The sequence below is a fragment of the Rousettus aegyptiacus genome, unplaced genomic scaffold (genome assembly GCF_014176215.1).
Source record: "Rousettus aegyptiacus isolate mRouAeg1 unplaced genomic scaffold, mRouAeg1.p scaffold_m13_p_11, whole genome shotgun sequence".
In the NCBI taxonomy this organism is placed as follows: domain Eukaryota; kingdom Metazoa; phylum Chordata; class Mammalia; order Chiroptera; family Pteropodidae; genus Rousettus; species Rousettus aegyptiacus.
Genome location: NW_023416286.1, coordinates 45,765,180 through 45,781,225, shown reverse-complemented (window position 1 = coordinate 45,781,225; position 16,046 = coordinate 45,765,180). Strand labels below are relative to the sequence as shown.

The 16,046-nt window shown below is 39.3% G+C and overlaps 1 protein-coding gene across 1 annotated transcript in view; it reads right to left on the bottom strand.

Moving 5' to 3' along the window:
* Positions 1-15,474, bottom strand: part of HGSNAT (heparan-alpha-glucosaminide N-acetyltransferase) — a 28,357-nt gene extending 12,883 nt beyond the window's left edge. Inside the window, exons 1-8 of the mRNA XM_016127363.2 lie at positions 15,204-15,474; positions 11,743-11,858; positions 8,737-8,873; positions 8,397-8,518; positions 5,970-6,039; positions 3,149-3,218; positions 2,342-2,451; positions 704-780 (exon numbers count right to left, since the gene is read on the bottom strand). Coding sequence (XP_015982849.2) covers positions 704-780; positions 2,342-2,451; positions 3,149-3,218; positions 5,970-6,039; positions 8,397-8,518; positions 8,737-8,873; positions 11,743-11,858; positions 15,204-15,459 — 958 coding nt within the window. The 5' untranslated portion in view covers positions 15,460-15,474. The remainder of the gene's footprint in view (positions 1-703; positions 781-2,341; positions 2,452-3,148; positions 3,219-5,969; positions 6,040-8,396; positions 8,519-8,736; positions 8,874-11,742; positions 11,859-15,203) is intronic.
* Positions 15,475-16,046: the final 572 nt, after the last annotated feature.

Sequence of the window (16,046 nt, the reverse complement as noted above, 5' to 3'; positions counted from 1 at the left end):
TATAGAGTAAGGAAAAGGATTCTAGAAAGTCATTCCTAAATCTAGAATGGCCCCATTATAGTCTGATATATATGGAAAGTAAACTCATGTAGAGAGTTCACAGGAAAACACTGTGAAGTAACACACAGAAACACTCCCTGGGGAATCTGCAATCAGTCACTGGGCCTGGGGCATTTCCTAAGAACATAACTGAGCCTGAAGAACCAAATTAGAAGTTTGTGAACAAATCTGTTATCTTTCTGCACTGCTATTCAAAATCCATTCTTAAACCAACCACCAAGCCAGATTAACAGCCATTACTCAGCACACTCAGACGAACATCGGGTCAACAGCAGACCAAGGAGGACCATGAGCCTTAGAAGACACATACGTGGCTGTACTGAAAGGCAAAACTAGAATATGACATTTATGACTAAGTTCTTAACATCTTCTGCAGAGTTCCACAGTCCTACAGCAGAGACCTTTGGAGTCTACATGTTATTACAGTTAAGTATTATAGAGCCGCAGCAAACAAAAGGAAAACAAAACTAAAGAGCTAATAGAATAATCTGGAGGTCATTTTATGGAGGCAAGAGATGAGTGGCTCGGACAAGGCTGCTGGAGCCTCGTCTCTGGAGTTCCTGGGGGTTGCTGAGTGATTCTTCCGCCCACAGTCCTCTGAGAGGTCCTACAAAATCAATGCTCCCTTTAGCAAATATCTTACCATTCCAACTTGAATGTTTGAAGTACCAATATTTTCCTCCTCCATAATTAACAAAGACCATGAGGATGAGAGCTATCCTGTAAAGCAAGAAAGAACATGCCCTCAGGGCTTGCACAGATAACAAGGAGCAGCCCAACTGCCACAGACATACGTATACTGACAAGGTGCAGTCGTGACACGAGATGACACTTAAAGAGCAAGACACTAGTACTTCTATTAACTACAGTTAGGATGCTACACTAAAGTCCTTCTGTTGCCAACATTTCCAACGCGATGATGTCTTAAGAAAAATTAATGTAATGCTATATAACTTGAAAATAAAGCAAAATATTTCCAATTGTTAATTTTTAGAGCTTTCAACTTAAAGAACACTAGAGTCAGAGCTGAGGGTTCAAATCATGGGGGCTTCTCTCTTATTAGTCATAAGACCTTGTGCAAGACTCTTATCAGTTACCTCAGAATGCTTCTCTGTAAAAGAGAGAACATACCTCACATAGGATCTGCTGGGGCTATTAAGGAGAATAATGTATACTATACCACATAACCAGTGCTTTGCAAATTTCATGCACTTAATAAGTGTTAGTTCCTGTCTACCTGTGAGCATCTCACCTCCAAAAGTGACATGAGAAAGAGAAATATAATAAAATTGATTCTGATTATGCTATTGTTTGATGCTGATTTTGTAGAATGTGGGGAATGAAGATTTTAGTATGTTAACAGAGTAATTTGTGGGGACCCTGGAGGCCAACTGCCTAGAATCAAATCCTGGCTTAGTCTCTGAGTGACCTTGGGCGAGTCACTGAACTCTGTGGTTTAATTTCTTCATCTGTAAAATAGGCATATTAAAAGTATATACCTCATAGGATTGTTAAAGAGAATAAATAAATTAGGACAAGTTAGGACAGAGCCTGGCATATAGTAAGAGCTCAAAACATTTTAGCAATTATTATTATTATCATTATTGTTATTATTATCTGGCTTCAAATATATCTAGAATGGCCCCAAATATATCTAGAATTATAAGGTTATCACTGGAGTTTAAAAGACCCCAGTGGGTAGAAATGAAGGTCTCGATACCAAGATATTTATTTTCAGCTATATAGTTTTATACTTTATTTTCAGAGTTTGGTTGTGGCTTTCAGTCTTCCACCAGACCTATAAAATAGTAACAATTTACTGTATGATGCTGTGGGTTTGCTCTCGAAAGGGCCTGATAGTCTAGCTGTTTTGCTAGCGGTGGTGATGAATGAGCGACTCTTTCATTTCCTGGTGTTTCATTTCTAGATTGGCTCATCTTCTCATTCGTCAAACTACTGACCAGATATGGGGGTGCAGACAGACGAGGGGCTCCACATACAGCTGCTTGCCCAATGTAAGTGACCTTAACTCAGCAGAATCTACATGCCAGTAGAAACTGGTTCTGGCCTGGTCGCGCTACTGTCTAGCAACATATTACATTGGCTATCATGACAGTTTTCAGGTAAGGAGAGGCTGCCGATTTATTTTTACTGTAAGAAATCCTTTCTAGCCTAAAAAGTAAAAGATATATAAAACACCTTAAGTTAAAAGTGTGTTTTTGTATAAACATGTAACCCTAGTCGACCTGTGCCCACTGCGTCGCAAGGCAGCCCCACATACCCCCTGAACGTGTCCACACAGCGGAGACGCAGAGGCACAGCAGACGGACGCCATGCTTCTGGCCGGGTGTCGTCCCCGAGCTGGCCCGCCCTGCTTGGAGAGCCCAGCTCCTTCAGAAAAAAGGAAATACGTTACAATTCATAATGCTAAGGAGTCAATTTCATACTTTTCTATATCGGTGGTGAAATTTACAGAGTGGAAAGCTAAAGATCATTATCCCGAACAATATTTTAATTCACTTTTGTAAAGATCCCATCTAGAGGTTTGGTTTTTTCACTTTTGTGTGTGTCTGTATGCCTTCTGTTGGGCTTGCAGTGGCCATGCTGATACACAGACCACAAAGAACTGGCCCATATGTACATCTGGTACAAGTATACAAGGAAATATGTCCATAAATGAACATAAATATGTCCATAATGAATTTTTTGATACAAGTAATGTGCTTCATTATCCTAGCAGGCCATCGCATTTATAGATTAAATACTAATCTCTCTTTTGATTTAATATTGACACTCTCGATTTAACTGGATTGATTCAGCAGCAGTGCCCTCAGAGAAAAATGTCTCCACATCCTGCACCACCGTGCAGGCCAGAGTTCCAGCCTCACTGAACATATAGAAGGGGACAGTGCCCTCTACAGGAGCCAAGAGAAGACTGCTCTTTATTAAGAATACAAGACACGCCCTGGCCTTCCACAATATAAATAAGATTAATTAAACCAGACAATAAAGATTATTAAATAGGAAACTGTAAATTCAAACTCTGGAAAACCACCCAGACCACACATGATATAGTCTAATAACTCACAGAATTGATGAGGCGATCAGTTTCCCGAGAATTTATTGCTTTGGAAATCCAATTATTAAAGTCATCCAAACTGTAAATAAATAAAAGGCTCAGTTCATTTGCTTTCTTTGGAAGAATTTTCAAAATAATTGGATATCATACTGAAAAAAATTAATTTAAAGTTCATATTCTATGCAAGTCAAAGAATTAAAACATCTAAAGCTTTATAAGGAAGGAGTAGAAATCAAAGTTTGTAGCAGCAGTATTTTCAAATACTACATGGTTTTCTCATCAGTAAAACAGAAATATATAAAGATAGAGCCTTCATTCAAGAGTTAGTGGGAGGGTTTTATTATTAATAACAATTTTAGTTCCAGGGAACTAGAACTGTTATTAATAATACTATTAAAATTAGAATAGCAAAAAAAAACTGCAACCAAATGCACTCAATACAAAAATGACTAAACATAATATGAGACGGCTGTGACAGGATAAGATACAGCTATTAAAAGAACAAAAGCGTGGGCTCTATGCATACAAAGAAATACAAATATAAACTATTAAAAACAAAAAGCAAAAACCCAACATGCAGACTTGATTACAATTAAATAAAAATGCACATATGCACACTGAGAAAGTTTGAAAGTAACTTTGGAGTGATTCGAATAGTTAATACATTGAGTTCCTTTTCTAGAAGGGCGCTTTAGTTCAAAAAGATATACAGATGATATTAAACTAATTTACATGACTAACAAAAGATAAATATATTAATTGATTTTTTTTAAAAATGAGATTTCTACTTGGAAAACAAATTTTGAAAAAGTGTATCTTAGCCTGGCAAAAACAACACCACCCTTATGTTTTACCTAAACTTTGCACATTTGAATTATCCAATGCATAAGATTTTTTTTTTTCTTTTATCACGGGAAGTTTCGAGCACATGCCGAAGTAGACATACTAGTACAATGAATCTCCACGGACTCATCGCCCAGCTTCAACAAGTATCTACACGTGGTCAGTCTTACTTCATCTATGCTCCCACCCACTGCCCCTTTTCCCTGCCATCTTTAGACTGATTATTTTAAAGAATCTCAGATATCATATCATTTCCATATCATATCCTTAAATACTTCAGTATGTATCTCTAAAATATAAGAACTCCTTTTATTTTTAAAAATAACTACAGTGCCATTAGTACATTTTTAAAGTGTTAATAGTTCCTTAATATCATCAAATAGCCAGTTCAATTTCCTTGTCTCACAAGTTTTTCTTATAGTTTAATTCTTCAAATCAGTATCCAAAATGGTTCATATATCCAATGCATATACATTTAATTTCTCCTTTTTTCTTCATGACTCAACTCCTATTTCTAGTTTATTCAGCACTGATCACTATCACATGAAAAACATTAAAAGAGAGACAACTAAGTAAAAAGGAGAAGTTAAACTATTTTAAAATTAAAACACTTAAAAAGCCCTTAATTCTCTTGTACATGCTTGTTCTCTTGGTGAAAAGAGAGTGGCTGTAATCTTACTACTTTTTCAGATTTCTTTCTGGTTCAGACAAATCTGAACTTCCTCAGACTTTCATGGGCATGCTGGGAAGTGACAGGGCAAGGACAAAGGACATTTACTTTGCCTACAACAGCAGTCTGCCCACGGGCTGCAAACACAGAATCGCATGCGAAGAAGAGTTTCAGTTCCACAGTGCAGTAAGCTGGTGTTTCTTCCCCTCATAAGAGCTTGATTATTGGCTACCAATTACTTTACAAAATGATGTAATAGCTCCATTCATATTAAAAGCACCAAATGACAACACCCTAATAAACTGGAACAGTACTTGCATCTAATCCAAAGACTGACAAAATAATATCTTAATTCAAAGACATGAAACTCCTCTGTTAGGATTATACTCTGTCCACAAAACGCATCATATATAAGCATCATATAGTTCTTTTACCCCTACACACAATCAGCTTTGTCCTACATGGACTTCTTTCTAAGATGCACATATGCAGAGGGTCAGAGTGCATAAACTCACAAAGATGCAGGATTTCCCTCAAGCTAGCAGACTTAAAAGGCTAGATTCTCTTTCTCCAATTTAGATACAGCTCACTGATAAAATATTGTGGTTCTTCTTGAGACCCTAACAGGCCGAGCCTGTGAAAAATCAATCTTATTCCTTTTAAAACATGAAAGAACTTTTCTTTGAAAGGCAATTGGCCAGGCCTGGATCAATTTTATTTTATTTTTCTTTTCCAACCTACTAATTCGCTTTCACCAGAATCACTGTTAACCAGACAGAGGAGAATTCCCTCTCCAAGCTACTAACCCTAACCAAGGGAAGGAGTCCACACTGTGGTCCGTGGGAACCGCACCTCATCCTCCAGGTCTGCTGCCAGATGCACAGACTGGTAGGAGCTGGGAAGCTGGACTAGAGGGATGGCCTCAGGGCTTAGAACTGGAGAGAAGGGAGAAAAGTCTGCCGTGGCAGCCATCTCCTAAAATCATCACAGCCCACTTCCACTCTCTACGAAGCAGGATGTGAAATTCTCTTAGGAAAGAATTCTTTCTCAGGCTTTTTCTTCTACTTTTTCAGTCATTTGGGAGGACTGAAGGCAAAGATCCATTAGAACTAGGTTATCATTTCCATGAAGTCAAGGATCATCTCTAACTCTATACTGAATCCCTAATACCTAGGACTGGACTGGGCATGGTGGATGCGATAAGTATTCATTTAGTCAAAGAATAATGGTCACTTGAAGGGTCACACTACTCTTTCTGAATATATTTTTTCTATATTTTTCTTTCCCCAATTGTGTTCTCCCCTAACATCTGCTTACCTCAACAAGAACCTGAGAAAGCACACTGCGACGACGACTGCTACTCCAACAAGGAACGCAATACTCACAGCTAGAAAAGTAACAGAAAACACATTATCACCAAAAATATCATCGAAAGTAGCAAAGTTGTTACAGCACTACACTTAATCTGTAAATGAAAAATAAAAACAAATGAAAATGGAAACAAATGAGGAAGAGCCTATATTTTTGCGCTAAATTTCCTAAAACAACTGAGAACACCATGAAGGGAGTGCTAATTTTCATTCTGAAAAAATATCAAACATACACAAACATACAGAGAATTGTATAATAAACCCATATATGCCCATCACCTAAATTCTGGAATTATCAAGATATTGTCACTCTTGCTTTGTCTATTACTACTCTTCTCTCTGCTTTTTAAATCTTTTTTCGCCTCAAGTGTTTTTAAGCAAATCCCAGACACCAAGTCATTTCATTCCTACGTATTCAGTATGTATCTCTAAAATAAGAGTCGCGTAAAGACATATCAGCATCATGCAACTCCTGTCATGACCCGCTGAGAAGGGCACAGTATCACTTCTGTAGTAATCTGCCAAAAATGCGTGACTTCTACCTAGTTACGAGGAAACGGCAAGTAAACCCAAATAACAAAATAATTGGCCAGTCCTCTTCAAAAGGGTCAAGGTCATGAAAGACAAAGAAAGGCTGAGGAACTGTCCTAGATCAGAGGCAGGTAAGAAGCCTGACAATTAAATGTACTATGGGATCCTGGACTGGGTCCTAGACCAGAAAAAGAAAAAAGTTAGTAGGGACAACTGGAGAAATTTGAAAATTTCTAGGTCAGTAAGGAGCACTGTATCATTGTTAAGTTCCTGGATAACTGTATTATGATTATATAGTTTGGGGGTTTAGGAAAAGGTGGGAAAAGAATATATGAGAACTCTTTTTTGCAATCTTTCTAAAACTATTTCAAAATTAAAAGTTTCTTCAAAATGGGCCTTTTGTTATATAACCATGATGTCATACAAAATTAAAAATCATTCTCTCGCTAACACTGTGTCCATATTCAAATTTTTCTAGTCCCAAAAATGTTTTCTGTAGTTAGTGTGTTCAATTCAGGATCCAAATAAGGTTCATATCTTGCATTTGCTTATGTCTCTTCAGTCTCATTGAGTTATAAGCAGCCACTGACTTGTTTTAAACACCAGGTCAGCTGCTGTCTATTAGCAAGTCTCCCATCCTAGATCTGTCAGGTGCTTCCTCATGGTGTCACTGAACTTGTTCTTCCACTCTCCAGATGTTCTATGAACAGGAAATTAGCAGTAAAGGCTTGACTAATAAAGTTCAGCTCTTCCAGGAAGAATACGTCACACGTGGCGCTGTGTCTTTCCCACTGCACCGCATCAGGAGTACCCCCCGCGACTGCCCACGTGCCCCACGCGTCCCACGCGTGTGTTCAGGTGGTGAGAGCCTGACCACTCCCAGGTAAAGCTCCCCTTTCACCTGACAGTATCAGCCACTCATGATTTTTCCCTATATCAATTATTTCGTGAGGGGATGCAAAATATTCTGACTTTCTGCCATTAGCTGGAATTATTCTCTAAAGAATTTACCCTCATCATCTAGGACTATTTGGTTATCCTAAAATACAGTTAAAACAGAAAAAGCAGGACAAATTCTTAGATCTTTCAATTGAAAATTTTAAATCACATAAGTTAAAATTATGAGTCCTTATTACCTTGAAAGGCAATCTAAGTACTGTTTTTATGTTTGTTTGGGGAGAGGGGCCTTGCTCTTTTTAGTTTCATAATGAACTTTTTGTTTTTTTGTTTATTCAATGTATTTCCATCAATTACACTCATTATTCTTTTTAATACTTAAATTGTCCCATGCTGGCCCTTTCATATTGGCTCTTATGTTCCTTCGACATGATCTCACAGTCTTCAATAGCTTCACCGGGAACAGTAGTAATGCCCCAGGGACTTATTATATTACCTAATGGGAGGCTCAGAATGACAGATTTTCTTCAGTAAAGTTATTAGAGAATGAAAGGTCCCTTCTTAACCTAAGGGGACCTCTGCACTGTCAACATAAGACACATACAGGAAATACTATACCCTAAATCCAAAAATAAGGAAGATACTTGACAGTCAATTGCTCTATTTCCAGTTTCTTTCCACTGAATTAACTTTTTTGGTTTATTTATGCTTAATAATTAAACAACTGTGAGTATATGTTGACATATATAATTTTCTTTATATCACATAATTTTCTTGATATTTTAAATACCAATGACACAATAAATACATTATAAATCTACCATAACTATCAAATAGATAAGCTATAATCTAGGTTTAAAATTATGCAAAGTGTTGAAAACAGTAATCAAAAATGGAAACCTTTGAAAATGCAAACTTCAAAAATCAACAAAGAGCATATACATACGTAGGTTACTGTCAACTGGATTCTCATTAACGACTACATCACAAGCAATTTCATTGACTCCATTATGGACGTGCTTTACCAAGAGAGAATAGTTTCCAAATTCACCAAATTTGTATTCCAGCCTATAAAGATTAGGTAAAATTAAGAAAATTGATTAGATCCAGAAAAAAAGGACTTAGATTCTGATTATGACATGAAGGCAGAGTGATACTCATTCCTGAGTGCAGACCAGGGGAGATATAGAAAAATATTTTGAAGGAAGAAAAAGCTAAAACCAAATAGGCAAAAAAGTATAAAGAAAATGCAAACTTCAGTAGGTCATAGCAAAGCAGGCACAAACCTACAAACTTCCTTCTCTTCCGAGGTGTCATTAAGTTGCAGGATGGATCCGTGCTGGGTGCTCACAGCAACAGCTGCAATGCTAGGCTTCCCAGGTTTTCCATTCCCTGAAACATTTACCAGAACCTGAAGCAAGCACTATAAAATAAAAACAGAAGCAAACTGTTAGAGGTGTTTGAAAGTCTGTTAGTTGTTGGAGGCTGTGAACATCCAACTAAACATACTGAGATGACTTTTCTTTCATACTTACAAAAAAGTATTTAAATTTCAATAATTTAAATAAAATTTTCCTATATAAACTATACATTGCTATGGAACTGTACAACTTTTTTCGTAGGTAATTTTTTCACATAATTAACAAAATACAGCATACATTAAATCCTGTATTCTATTGTTTTTATTATTTTTAACAAATAAATGTCCATGATTCTACCCAATTTGCATATTTATAATTTTTAATGGTTACATTATATTCCATTAAATATTATAATTGTGAGTTTTTAGATTACTTTCAAAGCTTTTTTCTTTTCTTATGTAATTTATGTCAATTATATTGTTTTAAAAAATAAATATATATTTAATTATTTAATGATAATTTATATGATATGTATTTTATATAAGTTACATCGTTTTAAAAGATCCACACATGATGCTCTTATTCATTTAAATTCTTTCTCTAAATTTCCAAAAATAAAATTACTGGGTAAAAAAATAATCATTTTAACGGTTCTTATTACATATGCCAAATAGTACTCAAATAAGAAAAACTACAATATATTTATTTCTCATTAGCCTTCTCAGGATTTAAAAATCATTTTTCTTTCTGTTCACATACTAGATATTTATGATATCACAGCATTAAGATTACATTTTGGAGTTATCAGATTAAATAGTTCAATATTCTTTTACTATTTTCTTTCCTATGGTGTGATCCATCATTTAGAAACCAAATTCCTTTGAACATAATTGTAGAAATATGTCACCCTCATATACTGTAATATTCATCTTTTATCTATCAAATATTTCTCCATCCTAGTGCTTTCATCTTGTTAGATTCTATTGTTTTTAATTACAAGTGTTTAAAGTTTTATATAGTCATGATAACCTGGCTTATTATTTCTTCTATTGTTTCATTGGTTTAAGACTGTATTCTGCCTTTTTTAGTACTTAAGTTTGTGGAAGTTTTTTAAACTTGAATCCACTTCGAGCATTTGACAAATGGTATACAATAATTCTAAATACCTTTCCCTGTGGTTTTAGTTGTAATATGTTAAATTCTTGTGTAAATTACTTTCTCCTTCTTATATTTAGTTTGGTCCTGGTCTTCATTTCCTTTTTTTGGCTACATCAAGTATTGTGGCTTTGTAATAGATTTTACCTAGTACAGTAAGTCTCTATACTGCCTGGTTCTCCTTTTGTGCTGTCCTTTGATTCTCTTGCTCACAAATTTTTCCAAAATTTCAACAAATTTTGGAATTATTTACGCAGGTCCTATAAAGTATCCATTGATACCATAACAGCAATTGTGTTAAATGTATGAATTAATTTTGGAAGAACTGCCATTTTTCCTGTTTATTTTTCATATCACAGTGCACTAGCTATCGCTCGATTTAACCTATATTTTTCCCATTAAAATTTCATCATTTTCTTTACTTATGAGTCCTAAGGATTCCTCAAGAAAAAATATGTCAACATAAATATATCTATCAATATGCTAACTTATTCTACTTGATAGGATTTTATTCTACTTGATAAGATTTTTGAACTTATGTTAACTAGAAGAATTGGCCTGCATTTCTTTTCATATCTTTGTCAAATTTTAAGATGAATGTTTTATCTATACTGCAGAATAAATAAGATATCAAGCCATTGTTTTAGGAGTGGGGGGTGGTCATTATATTTAGGGTCAATTTACATAGATTGAGAATTACTTATTTGAAAACATATACAATTTTTCCTATTGTTGGGTAAGAAATGTGTTATAACTTTCCAGATTTCTTAATCAGTTGTTGATCTATTTATGTTCTTAATTTCTTGAATTAATCTTTATATTGTATTTTTTGAAGGAGATCAACTTTTGAATTTCAAATTTATCAGCTTATGAGTGTTCATTAGACAATATTTTAATTACAGGGTTATATATATTCTAATTTCTAATATTCTTAATTTCCATTGTTCTCTTAAACTCATCAATAATTTACCAATCATGTGACTCTTATTTTAAAAATCATCCCCTTACTCATTCGTATTTAAATTTTTTTCTCATTTTCCATTATATAGTTATTATTTTTATCGTTTCCTTTTATCTTTTTGTTTGGATGACATTGTTTGCTTTCCAAAACCTTGAGACCCCTACTCAATAGCTTTACATTTCCCCTTTTCTTTCTGATTAACATAAAGCAGGATCCTGAGAATAAAGGGGTCTCAAGGTTTTGGAAAGCAGTTTACTGTAAGACTGCATGTCCAAATTATAATTCTTCAGTGTTTCCAAATAATACAGTTTGCTGAATATTTTATTTTACATGGAAGAATAGCCTTATCCTTAAAAAGCAACAAGTCCTAGAATAGGGGTAAAACCTTCAGATAAAACAAATTCTGTATCGTCAGAGAAGCTGATCCCTGGAATAACTGCCACTGCTTCAACATGTGCTTCCCCACTGTCATCAACCACTGTTGTCCTCGAAGAACACCCAGGTGTCTCACTTCCTTCTGGTCCAGCAAGAGAGTTGTTTCAGGCAGAGAAGTAAAATAAAACACAGCCTATCAATCTTGCTCATCACTGACAACTGAGTTTTTTAAAAGATGGGTGGTGGGAAAGATAAGAAACCAATGTTGCTCATTGCTAGGCATTCTCCTTGATTATATTTCCTCTGATTTTATAACCTGTTTGTTTCCTTACCTATAAAACTAAAGTTAACATGTGAAGGCCTTCAGGTATAGAAGCATCAAGGATCAAACAAACTAGCCCCAAAGTAAACAAAATTATGAGCGCGAACACTATACCTACATGATAACAGCGTTCAGAGTTCCAGTAGACAGACAAGTCTGTCCCAAGTAGTTCATTATGGATGAGCAGCAAAGCCTGGTCCATCTTGAGCTCTACATGCCATTTTTTGTCTAAATCTGGTAAGAATTAGGGAAAAAAAATTAAGAAAGGAAGAAGCCTGAAAGATGTGTTAAAGACAAAGTGCACCTGTGTGAATGCTGGCTTCATGGAGTGCTCCTCAAATGCTTGCACTCTGGGGTCTCTAACCCCTTAATTTGTAGGCACATGGGTGTGCATGCACGCATGCGTGTACACACACACCCAGATCCCCTTTTGCACAGGTGCCTCTACTACAAACAAGGACTCAGTAGACACTATCCACATCCAGTATGTAAAAGGACTATGTAAGGACCTTACATTCATCAAGTGCTAAGAATGTGACTGGCACTGAATTTAGTAGTTTCTACATACCTTCTCTTTGACAGTATGACAATCTCATGAGCAAGGTATATTCTCCATTTTACAGATGAAGAAATTAAGGCTCACAGAATTAGATAACTGTCAATGGGCATAGTTTTTCCATGAAATTACTGTTTTTAACTCAATTTGTGTGATTCCAAAGTCCAAATTTTCCTCAGCCGTGTTACTCACCTCTGATCATAGCATGGGCAGCATAAGAACTACGTAACCCCAAACCTACTGTATTAGCACACAGGCAGCAGGGTCTTTGGAGGATTTGAACTCCCTTTAAAGTCTGAGAAGCTCTGCTCTACATCACTTTGGAGTTCTGGATCTCCTTCTAGTTTCCACAGCAGATTTGGAGCAGGTAAAGAGAGAGGATGAGTCTCAGGCTAAAGGGCAGAAAGACGCACTGCTCCATGCTCCTCTAGCTTAGAGCTCCCCATATTAGATGCTTTTAGGAGTCCACGAAGACCCATACATTCTAAGTTTACCAAGTTTGGAGGAAAACAAAATGAATTACTATTGGCTAAAGTTAAAGCAAAATGTTTCATTGAGACCAACTGGGCCATTTATATCTATTATGTGAAAGAAATTAATTTACCCTCTAGCTTCCAGGCAAACGAGGAAAAAATGAGAAACTGTTTAATAACACAACTAGAAAGGTAATAATCTAACCTCTTTTATTTCATAATATGAAAGCTTGCTTGAGGGCCATAAAAAACAGAACCAAAAAAATATTAAAGCCTCGACCCCGCCCCAGACCAATTAAATCAGAATCTGGGCCCAACCAGCATGATTTTAAAAATGTCCTCCCCGAAACAACAACAAAAGCTCCCCCAAGTAATTCTAACATGCAGCCAAGTAATTCTAACATGCAGTCTCTAACAGAGAGACTGAGTGGAAAGTCAAGGGATTTTGACGCCTTCGTACTTTTTTGCATTATTTGAACTTTTTTTTTTTTTTAAACCAATGAATCTGTATCATTCACACACACAGACACAAAGGACGCAATTCCGAAGCCTTCTAATATGACACTGAAATTGAACCTGATGCTGTTTCAAGAAAAAGCTGCCAACACCCCACACAGATGACTTTAGAAATACCAAGGCAACACTCAAGGAGTGTTATCTACAAAAGAACTTCCTTCTCCTTTTCCTGTCTAACAATGTCTTGATGAGGAAATATGAGAAAAAAAAAAGTCACTGTTCATTAGTCCTGTAATGGTGCTGTTTGTATATTAGACTTTTTAAATTTTATTTCCAAATTTTTAATTTCTGGTTCTAACTGTCTACTCAGGAGTGTCTTTGCTGTGCATATTTTAAGACATATTCTACTTATTTTTTTTCTTTTGAAGTAAAATTGAGTCCTCAAATCATATGAAGATGGAATTCTTAGTAGGAAGTTTTCCAGTGGACTCCGTGGCACTAAAGGTCTGACCATTCTCTCAACCCAGATCGGTGAAGGTTCTGGGATGGATCATTTAGGGATACTATGTTCTCCCTCACCACAGAGAATTACTATTTACAAACTACCTTTTTTCCTAAAATAATTATTGTTATGAATTGGAGCTACAATGCAAAGAAAGAGCCTGACAAATTGTGACTGAGCAGATTTATGTAACCTCTTGGGCTCGGTTTCATCAAAATGAAGGGGAGTGGACGAGATTGAGCTCCCGGGTGGTGGAGGGGTGGAGGCAACATACAAAACAATCGGCTAAGAGGTTTTTTTCAAAATTCATTGTCGTCGCCCTACAAGATTTTGACTGGGGAGAAGTGGCAGTCTGAACTACACACTGACACTAAAACCCCGGTTATGATACAGAAAAGGGAATAAGAGGGTTCAGATGATAGTCTGACCTTCCCCAAACGCTGACCGAACAGAATTTGCTGCTCATGGCTGATCCCCAATCCCTGACCTAAGCATCCTCTGGGGAAGGGCTAGGGCCTAGGATCTTCTAGGGTCCTGGGATCCCCGTTCCAGGGGTCCAGAGTGTGTATTTTTCACCATTTCCTCTGGTGAGTTTGGAGACCAGTCAAGCTGGGGAGACACTACATGAGCTGAGACACTACATGAGCTGAGTGTCTCTCCTCCCGACCACACATTAGAATCTTCCCTCTCCCCGCGAGAAAAACCCCTGCCCGGCCCCTCCAGCCGCGAACCTCGCTCCCAGCTTCCCAGCAAGCTTCCTCAACTGTTCCTCCCGTCACCTCGGAAGTAAAAAGTTGCCCGAGAGGCTGGGGTTAGGTTTGCTCCAGATCGGACTTAGAGTTTTAACGACCAGCTGCCGCAATCACCGCCCTCCCCGCGCTATCTCCAGCTGAATTTTATTCCACATAGGCCGTACACTCGGGAGTGTAACCCCAGTGCGGAGCGAAGGTTTTCGGGGTCCACCTCGGGACCAAGGCGGACACGCGCGGGCGCCACGCAGCTCCAGCCGCGGGGCGGGGTGGGGCGGCGGCCGGGCTCCAATTTCCCGCCCCGCAACTGCCAGCCGCTGAATCCTGTCCTCCGGGACAGGGGCTTTATCTGTGCGGAAGTCCCGCCATACAGTGGACTAGATAAGGAATGCATGTCGGATACACACCTCTTGTCCTGTCCGCCTTTTATCTAGCTTTGCATCTGGGAGGTACAGGTCTCCCGATCAAAACCGCTTGACTACTAAGGCAAAGTCGCCTGAAGACGCGGGGGGCCTCGCGGCTCTCCAGGAGGCCGGCGACCCCGCTCCCCGCCCCCCGCTCTCCCCGTGTCTTCCCTTTCGTGTGGGTGCCGTTTGGGTGCTGTCTCGCGCCCCCCGATGCGCGATGCTGTGCCTGCGACATCGGCCAAACGTGCTACCTGGCCCGGGGCTCTCCGCAAACGCGTAGTGTAAACAAAAACTCTAGTTCCGGATAACTGCTTTTCCGAGCGCTCGCCCGCCGAGCGTCCCGAGCCGGGAGGCGGTGTCGCGTCGCCCCGAGGGAGAGGATGGTGGCGCGCCCCGCGAGCCGGGCAGCCGGAGGGGGCGCGGGGGCCGCACTCACCTCGCGGCGGCGCGGCCTCGGCGCCGTGCTCCGGGGCGCCGCCGGGGGCCAGCAGTGCGGCGCTCAGCACGGACGCGGCCAGCAGCAGCGCGGCCAGCGCCAGGCCCGCGCCGGGCGCTCCGCTCATGCCGCCTGCCGCCGCCACGCGCCGCCGCTCCCGCCCGGGCGCCGCCTGCGCTGCCGCTACTCCGCTGCCCCCGCCGCCGCGCTCCCGGGCTCTGCGCTTCTCCGCGGCGCGCGGCCGCGCGCCCGTCATCGCCTTCCTCTAGAATGCCGTCATAGCCGCCTGAGTCACCCACCGGGGGCGGGGAGAATGCAGGAGCCCGCGGCCGTGCGGGCCCTCGCGAGGGTTCCAGAGGCCCGGCCACTCTCTGCCCTAAGCTCGGCGAAGCTCACTAGGTAAAGAGCCAAGATTCTCTTTCCTTGGTGCAGTGCTTTTGGTCCCCGGGGAGAGAAATATCCGTAAGAGAGGCCTCCTCAGACCACTCCCCTGAGATACATTCTGCTAAATTCCTGAGAGTCCGGCCATTCACTATACAAGTGGGTGTTAGTGTCCTCTCTCTGCTGTAATGGAAATGCCATGGTAAGACAGAGTCCCAGTCCCAAAGTGTTTACTATCCAAGGGGAGAAATGAGACTTAAAAGCCACCATGTGGTACCACCTCTTAGAAAAGCTCTTTGCTCATCTCTGATGGCGCACAGGCGCAATGACCCCGCGGTTGCACTCCTAGCTATACGCCCCTAGAAACTATCATACTTATGAGAGAACATGTACAATAACGCTTGTAGCATAGTGGTTTGAATTGCAAAAACCTGCAAACAATCTAAATGTCCATCAGTAGAG